Source organism: Salmo salar, chromosome 22 (assembly GCF_965601325.2).
Source record: "Salmo salar chromosome 22, fSalSal1, whole genome shotgun sequence".
Lineage (NCBI taxonomy): Eukaryota > Metazoa > Chordata > Actinopteri > Salmoniformes > Salmonidae > Salmo > Salmo salar.
The window spans coordinates 42135211-42152759 of NC_138312.1; the positions used below are offsets into that span (position 1 = coordinate 42135211).

General features: G+C 45.2%; 1 protein-coding gene across 2 annotated transcripts in view; it reads left to right on the forward strand.

Annotated features, from left to right (window-relative positions):
- Positions 1-17549, forward strand: part of LOC106583503 (phosphatidylinositol 4-phosphate 3-kinase C2 domain-containing subunit beta) — a 63656-nt gene that overhangs the window by 11568 nt on the left and 34539 nt on the right. For both annotated transcript variants that reach the window (XM_014167762.3, XM_082967621.1), the window contains exons 2-11: positions 7013-7925; positions 8261-8361; positions 8717-8877; positions 9371-9491; positions 13031-13142; positions 13247-13326; positions 13579-13642; positions 13769-13915; positions 14135-14168; positions 16502-16697. In XM_014167762.3, coding sequence (XP_014023237.2) covers positions 7095-7925; positions 8261-8361; positions 8717-8877; positions 9371-9491; positions 13031-13142; positions 13247-13326; positions 13579-13642; positions 13769-13915; positions 14135-14168; positions 16502-16697 — 1847 coding nt within the window. In that variant the 5' untranslated portion in view covers positions 7013-7094. The remainder of the gene's footprint in view (positions 1-7012; positions 7926-8260; positions 8362-8716; positions 8878-9370; positions 9492-13030; positions 13143-13246; positions 13327-13578; positions 13643-13768; positions 13916-14134; positions 14169-16501; positions 16698-17549) is intronic.

The window sequence follows — 17549 nt, forward strand, 5'->3', positions numbered from 1 at the left end:
AAATTTTGAGGGAGTGTGAAATTAGCATGCTGACTGCCATCAGAGCTGTTGTCAGAGAATTGAATGTTAATTTCTCTACCATGCGTTGATGTTAGAGGGACAATAGAGCCCTAAGTACCAGGCCATTAGCGACCTGATGATCATTAGCGAGTTGGCTACTACTACTAATGCATGTCCACAGTGCATAACAGGAGATTACCATGACTCAACAGTCACATAGAATTTTACTGCGGTGATAACTCGTGTAACACGGTCACCGCAATAGTCCTAGTCAAGGGTAACTATGCTACTACTTAGCTTTGGTTTTCAAAACATCAAACAAAATGAAAGCCTAAGTGTAGGGATGCACGATATATCAAATTTATTTGTCACATACACATGGTTAGCAGGTGTTAATGCAAGTGTAGCGAAATGCTTGTAAGAGAATTCTCTTGGTAGATAATGCGGTCGGCATTTGATAGTGAGGAATTCTAAGTCAGGTGAACAAAAGGACTAGAGTTCCTGTATATTGATATGATCACACCACGTCTCGTTAATCATAAGGCATTCACCCCCGCCCTTCTTCTTACCAGAGAGATGCTTGTTTCTGTCGGCGCGATGCGTGAAGAAACCAGGTGCCTGTACCGACTCAGATAGCGTGTCTCGAGTGAGCCATGTTTCCGTGAAACAAAGAACGTTAGTCTCGGATGTCTCTCTGGAATGCTACCCTTGCTCGGATTTCGTCTACCTTGTTGTCAAGAGACTGGACTTTGGCGAGTAGTATGCTCGGGAGCGGTGCGCGATGTGCCCGTCTACGGAGCCTGACCAGAAGACCGCTCCGTCTGCCCCTTCTTCTACGGCGTCGTAGTTCTGGGTCACCGGCTGGGATCCGATCCATTGTCCTGGCTGGTAGGCCAAACAGAGGATCCGCTTCGGAAAAGTTATATTTCTGGTCGTAATGTTGGTGAGTTGACGTCGCTCTTATATCCAATAGTTCCTCCCGACTGTATGTAATAAAACCTAAGATTTCCTGGGGTAACAATGTAAGAAATAACACATAAAAAAACAAAATACTGCATAGTTTCCTAGGAACGCGAAGCGAGGCGGCCATCTCTGTCGGCGCCGGAAGATTCCATCGGTGAACATATCGGAAATATTGGTATCGGCCGATGTCTTGTTTAACGCCTGATGTGCAAAACCGATGTCAAAGCGGACGTGCATACCTATATAACGAAGGTACATGACGTAATGACGCCACGTAAAATTTTGTGCTATACGTGCAACACAGCATTCCTAAACTAGCCTACAATGTCTGCTGTGTGGATCGAGCGGTCAACAAGTCAAGCAGTCATTTGAAAGAATAACAAAATATCAGCGAGACAACTCAAAGGCGAAATCCATTTAAGCCAAAACAATAGAATTCATTGCCCTTGACAATCAACCGTTCTCTGTCGTGGGTGATGTTGGCTTTCGCCGACTGGTCGAGCACCAATTAACACTACCAAGTGCGCTATTTTTCCGATGTTTCCTACCGGAGTTACACAGTAATATCGTCACTGCTATTAGCTTCACGACATACATACTATGGAACGTCGTTTGGGTCTTTGCATGTCAAAAAAGAGACAGTAGCACTGTCAAAGCTGTACAAAAAAAGTCTGCAAACACCGGCCACGAACAATGTGTTTACAATACCGCGTTGGTAATAAAGCATCATTTGTTCGACCACAACTTCTGGGGTAGCTAGCTTTAGCTTGGTACCTAGCTAGCACCAATACAACCAGCCTGAAAACGATGACCCATAGAAACTGCAGTCATTTTCATTATTCTTAGCAAAAACTGATTTAGGAATCCTTGTAAGTATTAGCTAGGTTGCCACTTGTTGTTCGCCTATTGAAATTGAACTTCAGTTCATGAAAATAAATAGCTAGCCAGCTACTTAACCCTGTTGCCCAAAGCTAAAGTTATAAGCAGCCAGCTAGCTTCATCTGTCTAGTGATGCTCGACCGGACCGGGTTATGTGTTGTGAAGCTAGCCACAATAAGGATTAGGCAAATAGTGAAATTTGCGGTTTGCCTTCAAAATAAAAGTATGTAATTGACAGTGATGCAAATGAATACAAATAGTAGAATTATGCCATACTCTTATTTTGAAAGCTAACCGCAAAGTCCACTGTTTTGGCTAGCTTCACATAGATGAGTCCGTCCACCATTAATCAAATATGAACTGGCTTATAAATTAGGGTTATTTTAGATGATGACCCCTAGCTATATAGATAGCTAGCTAACTATAGCTACTGAAACAGATTGTCGTTTTGCTATGTTTTTGGGGAAGAACATTGTTTGCATCCATGAGCTAGCTAGCTTTTTTATGACCAGCACTGTAGGTGCACAAGACAACTTTACCAGCATCATAGCATTCGTATTGATGAATCGTTGTGACATATGAAATACGAGTGATAGTGTAATCAATGTGTAATAACTACATAATAATTTAACGCGTTCAATAATTTTTTAAGTGACGTGCAGTCATATTGAGGTCCTGATTGGTCAACAAACTTATTTGACATGCCAAATAGTTTTAAATAGTATATTTTTTTACATGCAAAGACCCAAACGGCGTTCCATAGAAATCTTGGTTGAGAATGAAATGACTGAACAACGAAACAACACAGCAAGTAAGTGAAAGAAATAGGTTTTGATTACGTTTTACTGGTAATGGGGACATATGTAAATGCCAACAAAGTAACGTGTGTGTGTGTGTGTGTGTGTGTGTGTGTGTGTGTGTGTGTGTGTGTGTGTGTGTGTGTGTGTGTGTGTGTGGTGTGTTTGTAACCTTTATTTAACTAGGCAAGTCGGTTAAGGACAAATTCTTATTTACAATGACGGCCAAACCCGGACAACGCTGGGCCAATTGTGCACCGCCCTAAGGGACTCCCAATCGGATGTGATACAGCCTGGATTCGAACCAGGGACTGTAGTGACATGCAGTGCCTTAGACCGCTGTGTCCACGTGTGTGTGTTAACTGTACTAGAATGCTTAAAAAGCCGCAAAAAATGTAATATCGGTTATCAGTATCTTTTTTTGAGGGGGGGGTCAAGGAAAATATCGGATATCGTCCAAAAATGTCATATCGATACATCACTACCTAAGTGTCAAGTACACCATAATGCAAGTACTTCCTAGTTTGTTACAATGTGTAGTGCAGGTTACTTCATTGCTAGATCCTCTATTATAAAGCTTATGTGGTATACCATGTGATTGACAGACATCACTGTCACTGATGTTAGATCACTGAGGGCTACCCTTCCAATTAACCAAACAATTAACCAGAGAGGTTAGGACTTAACATTAGCAAACATTGCTGTAATGTTGTTGACACATCCAGTAGGATTTAGGATCAGCTGTCAGACCAGTTAGTCTGGTTGTGGTTAGGTTGTTGTGTTATCGACTGTGGATATAGGACCATTACTACTAATCTAGGTATACACTGCAGAGAACCAACAGAGAATAGGAAAGGGATTATTTATGAATTGGAAGGTGTGGATCATTTCAAAATTCTCTGAACAGATTTTTTTTGACTCTGCCAAGGATCATGTCCTGTTATGCCATTTTTATGTCATGATCTCCAGTACAGCAACTGTATAATCATCAGAGTACAGTTATAAGATATAATATAAATGATAAAAGCATTCCTTCCTCTGCACTGAGGCTGAGCAAAACAATAGGACAGTTGATCCCAGAATGGAACTGGTTAGATGGCAGAGATTTTTCGGCCATTGACATCCTTGGGCGATATAAAGTAGGTAGAAAAGATAATGGAGCTATATAATTTTTTTAATAATATTATCTTTGAGAATTTACAATCACCAAAATAAAAGACAGTCAGGGAGAATTGAAAGTTATCAAAAAAAATATTTAACTGAACAAAAATGTAAACACGACATGCAACAATTTCAAAGATTTTACTGATTTACAGTTCATATAAAACTCAAACAGTTTATAAGACTAGGATGTCTGTAGTCTCGTGTCTGTGTGTGTATTTCCATCTGTGTTAACGTTTGTGTCTATGCATACAGAAAAGAGTGAGTGGGATGTCATGACGTTCATTCTGTGGGAGAGGTGGAGGATGTGAGGGATGACGGGGGATGAGAGAGGGACGTGTGACATCTCTGTGGTGTCATTACTCTGGCATCAGCTGGCTGTAGCAGAAAGGGGCGCTGCAACTGTTGTGGCATACTTCAGCAGTTTAGTGTGTGTGTGTGTGTGGGTTGGGTTGGTGGGGGAGGGGGGTGGGTGTGGTGATGACAGCATCCCCTTTGTCTCTGGACTGCCTAGCTGTGTGAACAAATCTGAGTCTGACCCTCCTCACATGACACACACAGCCCCCCTCCCCATCCTTTGTTCTTTCAATCTGTGAACCCCTCCTCAAATGAATGGGATTATATGCCTCTGGGGGACAGATTCCAGGGGGTTGGATCTAGCCTTGGTCCCCACCTCCCCTAACCACCCCCACTTCATCCCTCTCCAACAATGTGGCCCCTCCTCCATTTCCACCTCTTCCCTCCCCTCTCCTCGGCCCCACTCTGGGTTGCTCCCCCCGGGCTACTGGCCAGGCCCTGCCATCCCTCCTGCACTGGAGCTTCCTCACCGTAGCAACCAAATGGCTGACACTAAAGGAGATTGAAGAACAGTCAATGTATGGATAGTGTTGCCTGGTTACAGAGAGAGCCAATACATCTGTCTTTCCTAGTGTGTGTGTGTGTGTGACTCTTCATCTGGTAGGCCGTCATTGTAAATAATAATTTGTTCTTAACTGACTTGCCTAGTTAAATAAAGGTCTAATAATAATCTGTTGGCGTCTGGAGCTGAGCCTGTGTTTATAAACATGTCTGGGTCTTGGCTGGCTAATTTATTAGAGGAGACACACACAGTCTCACGCCTCGGCAGTCTTGTTCATTAAAGTTGTGATGTTCTGTCTCTCTAATGTGTTCCTGACATCTCACCACAACCCAGAAGCTTAGAATGGACAGGGTGTTGAAATGGAAGCTGCGTGACAAAGATGCTGATTGATGTGATCAGAATGTTTTTTTCTTTCTCCATACCTCTCAACTTGCCCTTTTCACCCTCTTTCTCTCTCTTTCACTCACTCACACACACACACTTTGTTGAAACAGGTGGGAGGAAACACACTGTATTGTTAATTATCTGGGTTCTTATATGCGTCAGCATATTCTCTCCCTGGGCCTTGGTTAAGAAATCCAATTTATCAACCCATGGAGGTCTGGATTTGGAGTCACACTCAAAATTAAAGTGGAAAACCACACTACAGGCTGATCCAACTTTGATGTAATGTCCTTAAAACAAGTCAAAATGAGGCTCAGTAGTGTGTGTGTGTGTGTGTGTGTGGCCTCCACGTGCCTGTATGACCTCCCTACAACGCCTGGGCATGCTCCTGATGAGGTGGCGGATGGTCTCCTGAGGGATCTCCTCACAGACCTGGACTAAAGCATCTGCCAACTCCTGGACAGTCTGTGGTGCAACGTGGCGTTGGTGGATGGAGCGAGACATGATGTCCCAGATGTGCTCAATTGGATTCAGGTCTGGCGAACGGGCGGGCCAGTCCATAGCATCAATGCCTTCCTCTTGCAGGAACTGCTGACACACTCCAGCCACATGAGGTCTAGCATTGTCTTGCATTAGGAGGAACCCAGGGCCAACCGCACCAGCATATGGTCTCACAAGGGGTCTGAGGATCTCATCTCGGTACCTAATGGCAGTCAGGCTACCTCTGGCGAGCACATGGAGGGCTGTGCGGCCCCCCAAAAAATGCCACCCCACACCATGACTGACCCACCGCCAAACCGGTCATGCTGGAGGATGTTGCAGGCAGCTTGAACGTTCTCCACGGCGTCTCCAGACTCTGTCACGTCTGTCACATGTGCTCAGTGTGAACCTGCTTTCATCTGTGAAGAACACAGGGCGCCAGTGGCGAATTTGCCAATCTTGGTGTTCTCTGGCAAATGCCAAACGTCCTGCACGGTGTTGGGCTGTAAGCACAACCCCCACCTGTGGACGTCGGGCCCTCATACCACCTTCATGGAGTCTTTCTGACCGTTTGAGCAGACACATGCACATTTGTGGCCTGCTGGAGGTCATTTTGCAGGGCTCTGGCAGTGCTCCTCCTGCTCCTCCTTGCACAAAGGCGGAGGTAGCTGTCCTGCTGCTGGGTTGTTGCCCTCCTACAGCCTCCTCCACGTCTCCTGATATACTGGCCTGTCTCCTGGTAGTGCCTCCATGCTCTGGACACTACGCTGACAGACACAGCAAACCTTCTTGCCACAGCTTGCATTGATGTGCCATCATGGATGAGCTGCACTACCTGAGCCACTTGTGTGGGTTGTAGACTCCGTCTCATGCTACCACTAGAGTGAAAGCACCGCCAGCATTCAAAAGTGACCAAAACATCAGCCAGGAAGCATAGGAACTGAGAAGTGGTCTGTGGTCACCACCTGCAGAACCACTCCTTTATTGGGGGTGTCTTGCTAATTGTCTATAATTTCCACCTGTTGTCTATTCCATTTGCACAACAGCATGTGACATTTATTGTCAATCAGTGTTGCTTCCTAAGTGGACAGTTTGATTTCACAGAAGTGTGATTGACTTGGAGTTACATTGTGTTGTTTAAGTGTTCCCTTTATTTTTTTGAGCAGTGTATATTTCACAGCGGTTTAGATGGTACAATGATTCTCTACACTGTACTTGCTTCTTTTGTCACATCAACTGAAATTAGGCAAACTATTAGAATTTTAGCAACCAGGAAATGGCAGAGCGATTTCTGCATATTGCAACTTTAATGTTACAAAGACAATTGAAGATTAAATTAAAGAGGGTGGGTAATAGCTGTGGATTACACATTGAACTGAGAGTATTTGGTGTCTTTGGCAGAAGAGAAACACATCCGTCATTCTCCCTTTGACTTTAATAGCTTTTTTTTTTACTCTTTCTGATAAACTCTCTCTCTCTCTCTCCACAGAGCGTATTCTAAGCCCAATGTCTCTTCTCTGGAAGCCCTAGCACCGGTGTCTTCCTCTCCTGTCAGTGGTGGCGTCCCCTGTATGAGCATGTCGGCAGCACAAACTCAGAAGGATAGCGAGGGTCCCTGGGGAGTGGACTCCCTGGGCTTGAGCCAGAGAGAGCTGGTACTGGCTGAAGCCCTACAGATGGAGTATGATGCCCTGTCCAGACTCAAACAGGACAAGGGGGGGGACAGCCAGGGGACCAGCAGCCAGGGTGGTGGGAAGGTACCAACGCTACCCCCCTGGGAGGGCCAGAGGCAGGTCGATCGCCCCCTCCCACCCCGCCCCAGCCTTAGTCCTCCTGGAAGGAGTTTGCTAAGAGGGTTATCTGGCTCGCACCTCTCCCTCCACCACCTCCCGCCTGGGGGGTCCCACTCCCCACAGCCCTCCCCAGCCAGGGCCAGGGAGCCCATCTATATTCTGGAGAGTCCAGGGAAGGGAGACTACTTGAGTTCCAGCTATGGGGAGTCTGGGTCTAGCTTTGGTTCTTCTCTGACTCTGCCTAAAGGCTTCCCCCCTTCTCATGATGACCCTCCTCCTGCTGTACCCCCCAGGACCCCTCTACTCCCCTCCTCTGAGCCCTTCCTGCCCCCCCGACCCACTACGACTCCCCGAGATATCAACCTGTTCACCCCCGAGGTGGACCAGCCCAAACTGTCGTCAGGGGAGACGCTAAACTACGAGAGCCTCAACGACGCTCTCGCCAAGCTCAATGGGGATTTGCCATCGCCAAGGTGTAGGCGGGCCAACGGGGACCAATCAGGGAAGCCCTTGGGTCGAAGCATGACCCTCCCCCCTCAGGTGCCCCCCCGCACCTACGTATCTATCCAGAAGAGCAACAAGAACCAGCACAGAGTGTCGGCCGACCCGGTAACTACTCACCCTGTGACAGGGTTACGACAGGTTCACGACAGCTTCATTACGTGACTTAGCATGACATAGCATTAATCCCCATCTAACGTTGTTACCTTATACCCTCATTCCATGTTTCTAGGGAAACCTAGAAACAAATAAAGAGGCCTTGAAATGTCTAGTTTTGTTTTATCCCGTTTACTCCAGCCCAGCTGTTTTCCGTTACTTTGAGTTCTGTGACTCTGAAAGTTCCATTACCTTCAGTTGTGACTCTGATCGTTCCTGTGTCTCTGTGTGTGATTGACAGGCGTCTCTGTGTGTGATTGACAGGCGTCTCTGTGTGTGATTGACAGGTGTCCCTAGGCACCAGGCTCAATGGTTTTGGCTATGAGCTCTTCCAGGTGTCAGAGGAGAGAGATGAGGAGGTGGCCGCCTTCTGCCATATGCTCGATGTGTAAGTGTATGGCCCAATCCCAAATCGAACCCTATGTACTTGTGTAGGATTTGATTGATATAAGCCACATGGTGAAACTTCCACCCACAGTATTAGAAGGCAAGATGGAGCTATTGCCTACAACTGTCAAATCCTCTCAGAACTCCACATAGGGCCTATTGTTTAGGGGTTGATTTGGGATTGTGCCCAAATGTTATTCTCTCACCCTCAGTCAAGCTGTTTCGAAACATTTCTGTGTTGTGGTTGAATTGTGGTCAGGTTGTGGTCAGGCTGTCTATATGCAATTATCACCATGACTGTGTGTTGTCAGGCTATTTATTACCTGTTAATAATCATGACTGTGTGTTGTGTTCAGATTGCGGTCAGCATATCCGTGCAGTGACCAGTCTAAGAACACAGGGTTTGTGTGGTCACCCTCAGTGGGGCCTGAAGAGCTGCAACAGGGGTTAGGGGTCAGCGTCAAGGTTACGGTTATCAGCGACCACTTTAGAGAACCACTCACCTTCACCTGCGACGGTAAGACAATCACACACACAATGCAGACACCACAGGTTCAACAGCACAGAGATCTCATCCCTATTCTCATACACACCCTCAGTGAATGTAATGTTTGCTGGCCTCAGTCTTGTCCAGACCACTGTGGTTCTTCAAGATCAGGGATCTGGGATAAGGGATCTGGGAAAAGGGATAAGGGATTAGGAAAAGCCTGTTGTTGGAGTTCCCTTAATGTAATTACGCTGACCTCTCAATTTAACATGACCGACTCTCATTCATCTGTCTGAGCGAGGGAGAGAGAGATTTAAGGGATGTTTCTCTCTCTGTTTCTCTCTCCAGCTCACCCTTTCACCATTAGTGTGTAAGACTATGTGCTGTGGGTACCGTCAGGTCATGACTCATGATGGGGGCAGAGAGTATGTTTGATCTCACTCGGAGAGATCAAACTGGCCAAATAAACAGTCACTCTATTGCCTCATTCTTCGGTCTCTCTCTCTCTTTCTTTCTCTCTCAGGGTCGTCTACGGTAGACCTTTTGATCTACCAGACGTTGTGTTATGCTAATGAAGACCTCGATCACATTGCCGTCGACCACTACCTCCTCAAAGTCTGCGGTCAGGCCGAGTTCCTACAAAAGTAAAGACGACCATCTAGACTTTGGCTACACACTCCTAGACTTTGGCTACACACTCCTAGACTTTGGCTACACACTCCTAGACTTTGGCTACACACTCCTAGACTTTGGCTATACACTCAAATCAAATGTTATTTGTCACATACACATGGTTAGCAGATGTTAATGCCAGTGTAGCGAAATGCTTGTGCTTCTAGTTCCGACCATGCAGTAATATCTAACAAGTAATCTAACAATTTCACAACAACTACCTTCTACAACAAGTGTAAAGGAATGAATAAGAATATGTATATATAAATATATGGATGAGCGATGGCCAAACGGCATAGGCAAGATGCAGTAGATGGTATAGAGTACAGTATATACATATGAGATGAGTAATGTAGGGTATGTAAACATTATATAAAGTGGCATTGTTTAAAGTGACTGGTGATACATTTATTACATAGAATTTTTAATTATTAAAGTGGCTAGAGATTTGAGTCAGTATGTTGGCAGCAGCCACTCAGTGTTAGTGATGGCTGTTTAACAGTCTGATGGCCTTGAGATAGAAGCTGTTTTTCAGTCTCTCGGTCCCAGCTTTGATGCACCTGTACTGACCTCGCCTTCTGAAGTCTCAGCTCATAGTCTCAGCCCTGTGTGTGTGTGTGTGTGTGTGTGTGTGTGTGTGTGTGTGTGTGTGTGTGTGTGTGTGTGTGTGTGTGTGTGTATGCATGTCTCAGCCTTACCTTGGTGTGTGTGTGTATGTTAGAGGCCCAGGCTATAGGAATGTGTTTGTTTAGGCTTTGTCATGAATGACAGGGCAGTGAGTTGGGGGTAGACTGTGGGAGGGAGAGAGCTGGAGTGTGTGTGTGTGTGTGTGTGTGGTTTGTGGTCCAGATATACACAAATTTAACTGAAGGACTCAATTGTGGTAGTTTTTAACAAGCTCTGCTGATGTCTGTGGGCTGACCTAAACCACCCCTAAAACACAGACTCTTCTAGACCCTTTTTCCACACATACACACACTCACAAACTCACAGACAGAAATGGTATGTCTGTGGGCCAGCTTAGCCGCAGTGGGTTTCCCCTAAAACATGTCCTTTCCCCCCGCACCACACACACACCCTGACACGATCACACCCTCCCTCCCACTCCCCTATGAAGTCTTCTTTCAGAGGAATACAGCCAGACAGGGTTGAAATGTAGTTTACAGCAAGCTTTATTCCGGTCCAGTGTAGCTGAACGTGTGTGTGTGTGTGTGTGTGTGTGTGTGTGTGTGTGTGTGTGTGTGTGTGTGTGTGTGTGTGTGTGTGTGTGTGTGTGTGTGTGCGCGCATGTTTTCTGGCTCTGTGCACCTGTGTGTTTTAATTTCTGTCTCAGAGCATCGGCACATATACAGTCGTGGCCAAAGGTTTTGAGAATGACACACATATTAATTTTCACAAAGTCTGCTGCCTCAGTTTGTATGATGGCAATTTGCATATACTCCAAAATGTTATGAAGAGTGAAGAGATTAACTGAATCCCCCAAAAAACATTTCCACTGCATTTCAGCCCTGCCACAAAAGGACCAGCTGACATCATGTCAGTGATTCTCTCGTTAACACAGGAGTGAGTGTTGACGTGGACAAGGCTGGATATCACTCTGTCATGCTGATTGAGTTCGAATAACAGACTGGAAGTTTCAAAAGGAGGGTGGTGCTTGGAATCATTGTTCTTCCTCTGTCAGCCGTGGTTACCTGTGAGGAAACATGTGCTGTTGCTTTGCACAAAAAGGGCTTCACAGGCAAGGATATTGCTGCCAGTAAGATTGCACCTCAATTAACCATTTATCGGATCATCAAGAACTTCAAGGAGAGCGGTTCAATTGTTGTGAAGAAGGCTTTTGGGCGCCCAAGAAATTCCAGCAAGCGCCAGGACCGTCTCTTAAAGTTGATTCAGCTGCGGGATCGGGGCACCACCAGTACAGAGCTTGCTCAGGAATGGCAGCAGGCAGGTGTGAGTGCATCTGCACGCACAGTGAGGCGAAGACTTTTGGAGGAAAGCCTGGTGCCAAGAAGGGCAGCAAAGAAGCCACTTCTCTCCAGGAAAAACATCAGGGACAGACTGATATTCTGCAAAAGGTACAGGGATTGGACTGCTGAGGACTGGGGTAAAGTCATTTTCTCTGATGAATCCCCTTTCCGATTGTTTGGGGCATCCGGAAAAAAGCTTGTCTGAAGAAAAGGTGAGCGCTACCATCAGTCCCGTGTCATGCCAACAGTAAAACATCCTGAGACCATTCATGTGTGGGGTTGCTTCTCAGCCAAGGGAGTGGGCTCACTCACAATTTTGCCTAAGAACACAGCCATGAATAAAGAATGGTACCAACACATCCTCCGAGAGCACCTTCTCCCAACCATCCAGGAACAGTTTGGTGACGAACAATGCCTTTTCCAACATGATGGAGCACCTTGCCTTAAGGCAAAAGTGATAACTAAGTGGCTCGGAGAACAAAACAACGATATTTTGGGTCCATGGCCAGGAAACTCCCCAGACCTTAATCCCATTGAGAACTTGAATCCTCAAGAGGCGGGTGGAAAAACAAAACCCCACAAATTCTGACAAACTCCAAGCATTGATTATGCAAGAATGGGCTGCCATCAGTCAGGATGTGGCCCAGAAGTTAATTGACAGCATGCCAGGGTGGATTGCAGAGGTCTTGAAAAAGAAGGGTCAACACTGCAAAAGTTCACTTTTTGCATCAACTTCATGTAATTGTCAATAAAAGCCTTTGACACTTATGAAATGCTTGTAATTATACTTCGGTATTCCATAGTAACATCTGACAAAAATATCTAAAGACACTGAAGCAGCAGACTTTGGAAATCAATATTTGTGTCATTCTCAAAACTTTTGGCCACGACTGTACATGCAAGAGTGTGTGTCAGTCTTTCTGTTTGTTTGTTTTTCAGGCCCAGAGCAGCTGTGTTTGTGTGCATTTCCAGCCTGCAGCAGAAAGTGTGTTTTCCCCTGATAACCTGCTGCTGTTAAAAGTGGCCGGGACTTGCTCTGTGTGCTGAGGTCATTGCTTGTTACTAAGCTGTCAATCACAAGGCTGGACAGTAGTAGGGTTTTAGCTCTCTCTTTTTATTTTCCCTCCCGTCTCTCGCTCTTATTTATGGAGCAAAACAATCACCTCACAATGAACCCCCAGGCCCATATTGTAGTGGGTTTTCTCCTCTGTGTGTATTCACTAAGTACAGCTGCATCACATCATTGTGTAGGGACATGGCTTATCCACTTGAATGGCATACTTGTCCGACAAATGTTTTATTTTTATGAATAATGTCTTTGTTTTTCAATGCTTTGTTATTTGTATTTTTTGGGGGGAAATCTTTACAATAAAATCTCTGTCTGTCTCTCTTTGTGTGTCTGTCTGTCTCTCTTTGTGTGTGTCTCTGTCTCTGTCTGTCTCTGTTTGTCTCTCTGTCTCTGTTTCTCTCTCTCTCTGTGTGTCTCTTTCTCTCTCTCTCTCTTTCTTTCTCTCTCTCTCTCTCTCTCTCTCTGTCTCTGTCAGTTCCCAGACGTTGACAGGGTTGGAGCATATCCAGCTGTGTGTGAAGTTTGACTGGGACATTCGTCTCTTCCTCACCAAGAGAGGCTCTGTCAACACAGAACTGTGCCGCACGGTGAAAACACACACATGTACACTCACACTACACCACATACGCATGCAGTAGCAGAGACACACACACACTCTTGTTTGATTATGTGGTTGTGTTGTGCTTGACAGGAGGAGGATGATGAGACGGCCTCTATGATGAACCACAGCATCCTGCTGCAGGAGCGACCAATCAAACAGACAGTTACTAGGTGAGGGGGAGGGGCATAGCACTCTCACGCCACTGATCACATTACAGATGCAACCTTTATCAAGGTGATTCCTAATCTGATTGGATAACTTGGATGAATGGAAGTAAAATAAATGTGATCTGGCTACCAACTTGGACGGATTAGTCAAGTCTTTTTGGAATATGTGAAAACTTCTTTAACAAGCAATAGAAGGCCTTAAGCTGGGACTTTGATATCCTTAACTGTGTTGTTGATATTTCCTTGTTTGAACAGGGAGGCTTTGACTCTGCTCCTGGACACCTTTCACAACGAGTCTGAGTCCTTCCTTCTATCAGAGGTAACCTTGTACATACACGCACATAAAAACACACAAGAAGGAACACAAACATTTTAGGTTTTTTTATTCTTAAAATTGATGTGTAAGGTTGAATTCTCTATGTTCTTTCCCTCCCGCCCTCTGTAGGTGGAGCTTGTGTTGCACGTGGAACGGCTCGTCCAATCAGTGAAGGCTCTCTGCAGTTCCCTGGCTGCTGTGGAAACGCCTGACATCACATCCGCCCTCAACCAGCTTCCAGCATGCCCCTGTCGTCTGCAGCCCAGAGTCCAGAAGGTAAACACACACACTCACAATCACATCTACCATGCTTCAGATACACAAATCTAGGATCAGTTTACCCTCCCCCAATCATAGTCTTAAACATTATGGTCTAAATACAAAACTGATCTTAGACCGGTACACAAGGATAACTTCATGAATTACTCTACTCCTGTAACTCCAGGACCGAAGGTTGGTTGATTGGATTCTGTAACTGTGTGTGTCTCTTCACAGGATTCGTCAGTGCTGGCCATCAGAGAGAACAGAGGTAAGTTCCTCACTAATTGAATGTCCTACAATAGCACTGAGTAATCCACACAGAGATACTGGCTGGTAGGGGATGACAGAGAGGACAGACAGAAGAGGGGAAGGAGGATAGGAGACAGACAGACAGACAGAAAGGACAGGACAGAAGAGAACTGAGGATAGAAAAAGAGGTGTGATGAGATACTATAAGAGTACAGATGGAGAGAAGTGAGAGAGGAGGGACACTTGGTTATGGGGTCCAGGTCAGGTCTGTACAGTAGTGTAACGCAATAAAGATCCTACCGTAAGCTCCACAGCTGAGTTGCTAGCTTTTCGGCGGCACAACTGACTAGTACGTTGTCAAGTGGGCGGTCACGTGTGTTTGCAAGGCAGAGGAACCTGGGTCGAGCCATTGTACAGTGTACCCGGATAGGGAGGAAGCTATACTGCTAAGCAGGCACACTGGTCCGTCACAGTAGCACTACCTCATGTCAGAGCGGAAGTGTCCTTGACTTGTTGTGAAGCACATCCGTGATAGAGGATATCCCCACTCTCTACCTCCCTGTCACACTCAAACAAACAAGAAGGATGGCTAGCTTCGTACAGGATACAGCAAGCACCACCTCCATCCATCCGCCGTGCTCTATCTGTCCGTCCGCCCTTGAAAAGAGAGGGATAACATTTCAGAGAGTTGGGATGTTGTTTCCCGTGTAGGGCTGAGCTGCTGCTCCACTGGATGTAGAAAGAGACACAATGTAAACAGTGGAGCCCAGTCAGCTGAGCTGTGTTGACATGGAGCAGCCATGTTCTGTGTCCCAAATGGCACCCCTAAGAGCCTTGGTCAAAAGTAGTGCAGTATATAGGGAATAGGGTGCCATTTGGGGCACAACCATGGAATGATGACAATAACTAATGTTTGATGTTTGACATTCCTCTGGTTTGAAAAACAGACGCCTCACAAGTCCTCAATTGGCAGCTTCATTAAAATAGTACCCGCAAAACACCAGTCTCAACGTCAACAGTGAAGAGGCGACTCCGGGCTGCTGGCCTTCTAGGCAGAGTTCCTCTGTCCAGTGTCTGTGTTCTTTTCACCATCTTAATATTACATTTTTATTGGCTAGTCTGAGATATGGCTTTTTCTTTGCAACTCTGCCTAGAAGGTCAGCATCCCGGAATCGCCTCTTCACTGTTGATGTTGAGACTGGTGTTTTGCGGGTACTATTTAATGAAGCTGTCAGTTGAGGACTTGTGAGGCGTCTGTTTCTCAAACTAGACACTCTAATGTACTTGTCCTCTTGCTCAGTTGTGCACCGGGGCCTCCCACTCTTTCTATTCTGGTTAGAGCCAGTTTGCGCTGTTCTGTGAGGGGAGTAGTACACCGCGTTGTACGAGAGCTTCAGTTTCTTGGAAATTTCTCCCATGGAATAGCCTTTATTTCTCAGAACAAGAATAGACAGTTTCAGAAGAAAGTTATTTGTTTCTAGCCATTTCGAGCCTGTAATCGAACCCACAAATGCTGATGCTCCAGATACTCAACTAGTTTAAAGAAGGCCAGTTTTATTGTCTCTTTAATCAGCACAACAGTTTTCAGCTGTGCTAACATAATTGCAAAGGGTTTTCTAATCATAAATTAGCCTTTTAAAATTATAAACTTGGATTAGCTAACACAACGTGCCGTTGGAACACAGGAGTGATGGTTGCTGATAATGGGCCTCTGTACGCCTATGTAGATATTCCATAAAAAATCAGCCGTTTCCAGCTACAATAGTCATTTAAAACATTAACAATGTCTACACTGTATTTCTGATCAATTTGATGTTATTTTAATGGAGAAAAAAATGTGCTTTTCTTTCAAAAACAAGGACCTTTCTAAGTGACCCCAAACTTTTAAACGGTAGAGTATGTAAATAGGGCAGCAGTCTCTAAGGTGCAGGGTTGCGTAACCAGGTGGAAGCCGGCTAGTGATGGCTATTTAAGTCTGATGGCCTGATGGCCTTGCAATACAAAACAATACATACATAATCCAAAAAATAAGTTTTATATAGGATGAACCATGACTAGAATACAGTATATACAATGAGTTGACGTTGAGGGAGAGGTTATTTTCCTGGCACCACTCTGTTGTCATCAGCAAACTTGATGAATGATTTGGAGACGTGTGTGACCGCGCAGTCATGGGTGCTCAATTCTGCACCCTGATTATTACTAACATTCAGAAAGTTTAACTTTTAATGCTTGTGTTAAGTGGTTGTTTAGCCATCCTTAATTGAATGCACTTAGTATAAGTCTGTCTGGATAAGAGCGTCTGCTAAATGAAGGTGATGTGAATCTAAATGTTTTCTGAAAATGTTGCAGAGAAAGTGGTGGAGAAGCTGACGGTGGCCATTTTAGATCTGGTGGAGCTGTACTGCAGCACATTCAACGCTAACTTCCACACCACGGTGCAGAGCAACCAGCACACGGCGCCCACACAGGAAGCAGGCCTGGTCACCACCGTCCTATCCTTTAGTGTCTACGCTGCTCACCGCATCCCCATCACATGGGCGGCCAGGTAACACACACACACACACAGGCAGCTGTTCAGGCTGGATTTCCCTAGTATAATCTATGAGGATGCCATTGTGTTATGGACCATTGTGTTATCCCTCTCCTTCTCCCTCCCTCTCATTCTCCCCAGTGGTGGAAAAAGTACCCAATTTTCATACTTGAGTGAAAGTAAACATACCTTAGAGAAGTAAAAGTGAAAGAGAAGAGAAGTAAAAGTGAAAGAGAAGAGAAGTAAAAGTGAAAGAGAAGAGAAGTGAAAGTCACCCAGTAAAATACTACTTGAGTACAAGTCTAAAAGTATTTGGTTTTAAATAAATGTAATTGCTTAAATATACTTAAGTATCAAAAGTAGAAGTATAAATCATTTTAAATTCCTTATATAAAGCAAACCAGATGGCATCATTTTCTTGTTTTTTAAATTTACGGATAGCCAGGGGCATGGTCCAACACTAAGCATGTGTTTAGTAAGTCCACCAGATAAGAGGAAGTAGGGATGACCAGGGATGTTCTGATAAGTGTGTGAATAATAAAAAAAAATTGTCCTGCTAAGCATCCAAAGTGTAACGAGTACTTTAGGGTGTCAGGGAAAATGTATGAAGTAAAAAGTACATCATTTTCTTTCGGAATGTAGTGAAGTAAAAGGTGTCAAATATAAATAGTAAAGTACAGATACTCCAAAAAACGACTTAAGTACTTTACACCACTGCTTCTCCTTATCCCTCTCCCTCTCTCTCTTATTCTCCCTCTCTCATTCTCTGTCCTTCTATTTCTCTTTCCTTCTCCCTCCCATTCCCTCTCCACTTTCTATCTCATTCTCTTTCCCTTCTCTCTCTCCATCCCCTTCTCCCTCTCCCCT